This window comes from Magnolia sinica, chromosome 4, assembly GCF_029962835.1.
Source record: "Magnolia sinica isolate HGM2019 chromosome 4, MsV1, whole genome shotgun sequence".
Lineage (NCBI taxonomy): Eukaryota > Viridiplantae > Streptophyta > Magnoliopsida > Magnoliales > Magnoliaceae > Magnolia > Magnolia sinica.
Window position 1 is genome coordinate 112187605 of NC_080576.1, and position 2470 is coordinate 112190074.

Below are 2470 nucleotides of genomic sequence, written 5' to 3' on the forward strand. Positions count from 1 at the left end.
TCTAAATGCATGTAGTTGCTAACTTCACTTTTGTCGGCGAAGGTTTTTATTTATTTATTTATAGCTTTCAGTGGCCTTTTATATCTTAAACAGTTCAAATGCGCTTCTTGCATATTGACAGCGGCACTTCATCAACCACCCACTGACATGTAGAACTAAATTTACAGTAGTTATAAGCCCGTAAAAAATGCTTCAAATCTTTGAAAATCTTTTTATCCACTGCCTACTCCTCACACAATGCCATGTGTCATTCTTATATTGACTTTTCCAGAATTGCCAAAAATAGAGTACAATAGATTGATGATAAAAACCATATAATTAGTGTTGTTGAAAAAAATGGATGGACATGATTGTCTATAGAATATAGATTTAATCACCGATGTTTACAATCCAATTACTGTGATTTTTTGCTTAGTAGAAGAGGTGTGGGATGAACCTAAGGAACCACTAGATGCACGGGAAGGTTTTCATACACTAGGCCCACTACATCATTCCTCACATTCTAAATATAAATATTAAAATGCATTGCTGAGGAAGCCACTATCCCAATATTTCCTTATAAATACTCAAACACCCCATATGTTTTCTCACACCAGACACACTCACACTAAGAAATGGCACACCCAAAAGCTATTGTTACACTCATTGCACTAACCCTTGTCACTGTGGTTCGTGCCCTGGACCCCGACCTAGTTGATGACTTTGCAATCCCTAATAGAGTGGATGAGAGCAAGCTCGACGGCTCTTCTTCACTTACACCGGCCTTAGAGGCGATGCACCCTCATCGAACAGTGCGGTGGGCCACAATGCGATGACTGTAAGGGATTTCCCGACACTTAATGGCATAGGGGTGTTGATGGGACTACTCGAATTCCCGGAGAGGGCCGTGAATGTGCCCCATGCACACCTGAGAGGGGCTGAGATCTTGTTCGTGGTTGACAACGCTCTGACCGTTAGATTGATGGATAGAAAGGGGATGTTGCGCAAGAACGTGCTACAAAAGGGCTATGTTTTTGTGTTCTTGCCTCACTACCAGCAGGCTAACCCAAACAGCCCTAGCATTGATGTACATAATGTATTTTAACGATGAATGTAACAAAAATTAAATAGTTTTGACAATGACAACCCATAATTTAACAGAATTCCCATTTAATCAACTTATGTTTCTTAAAAAACAAAACATCTACAGTTGGCGATCTACCAATTCAGGAAGTCTCTCATTGGTCGATCTCATGTAAGAAGAGATGAGAACCATAGTTAGAATCTTAGTAGGAGCCAGTTCAGACGAGAGTCGTCCATGAAGCGAGCTCCACACACCGGGGCATGTGGACATGTGGGCATGGCCCACCTGCTTTCCTCTCCTTTCTCTCACCATATATATTTTCTCTCAAACTTAAGGTGAAGATGCTCAAGTGGGTGCGGGCATCCCAACTCTTTGTGCTGAATGCCTTTACTTCATTTGAGATAGGATCTTATATATAGAAGATGGAGTTAGATTTTAGGTATATACTGATCATGTGTCTCCACTATCTTAAAGATGTACGTGCGCTCAACTGGAAAGAATGTTTGTTTATCTTTTTTATCCATTCATCCAATCGTCCAGATCCCTCTTCTATCCTTGGTCACCATTTCTTAGAGATATTGTGGCATTTTCATCTCGAGATGGATGGTACAAACCTTAAGATCAAACCATTTATTCAGGTCTCACAGGTAAACAAACTGAATCCCATGTTGAATCGTGTGTACTTTGAAGACCCTGGTAAAAACATCTAACCACGTCCAATTTTAATGGCAATGCAATAGCTTTATAAGAGAGGCAAAGCATGATTCTCTCCATCTACATACCCTCAAGTCCTAAGATCCATGGGATTGCTATATTGAGTTAGGTGGATGGAAGGGATTGAATGGTATTATGGTGGATGGCATGGATTTCAAGGTAATGATGGTGTTGTCAGTGGATTGTCTTAAGATCCATGGGATTGCTATATCCCGGGATTGCTATATTGAGTCTGTTTGGCATGCCCGGCCAATCCCGGGATTAAACCTTCCAATCCCTTCCAATCCCTCAAACCAAATAAGTCCCAAGCAAATTTGAACGGATTAGGGTGGATTGTATGAGATTTAAAGGTAATGATGGTGTTGTCGGTGGATTGTCTTAAGATCAATGGTATTGCTATATCCCGGGATCAGGTCACCCAGTCTGTTTGGCACGCCCGGCCAATCCCGGGATTTAACTTCTAATACCTTCCAAAACCATCCAATCTCTTCCAATCCGCCCGGCCAAACGGGCCCTAAGGATTTTGACAAGTCAATCTCAATAGGCAGAGACGGTCCATCTTGACACGAAGCCAGTCCACTAACATGAGATGACTATCTAATTATATCACATGTCAGATATATATATGGTCATAGCCAGGGAATAACATTCATGGACCATGACTCTCCCTTTGCTCCCAAGTCGTAACCTTTA

At 41.4% G+C, this 2470-nt stretch overlaps 1 protein-coding gene across 1 annotated transcript; it reads left to right on the plus strand.

Annotated features, from left to right (window-relative positions):
- The first annotated feature begins 811 nt into the window (after positions 1-811).
- Positions 812-1261, plus strand: LOC131244299 (putative germin-like protein 9-2). The gene is made up of 2 exons (XM_058243933.1): positions 812-1075; positions 1190-1261. The coding sequence occupies exons 1-2, from the start codon at positions 812-814 to the stop codon at positions 1259-1261; spliced, it is 336 nt and encodes a 111-aa protein (XP_058099916.1).
- Positions 1262-2470: the final 1209 nt, after the last annotated feature.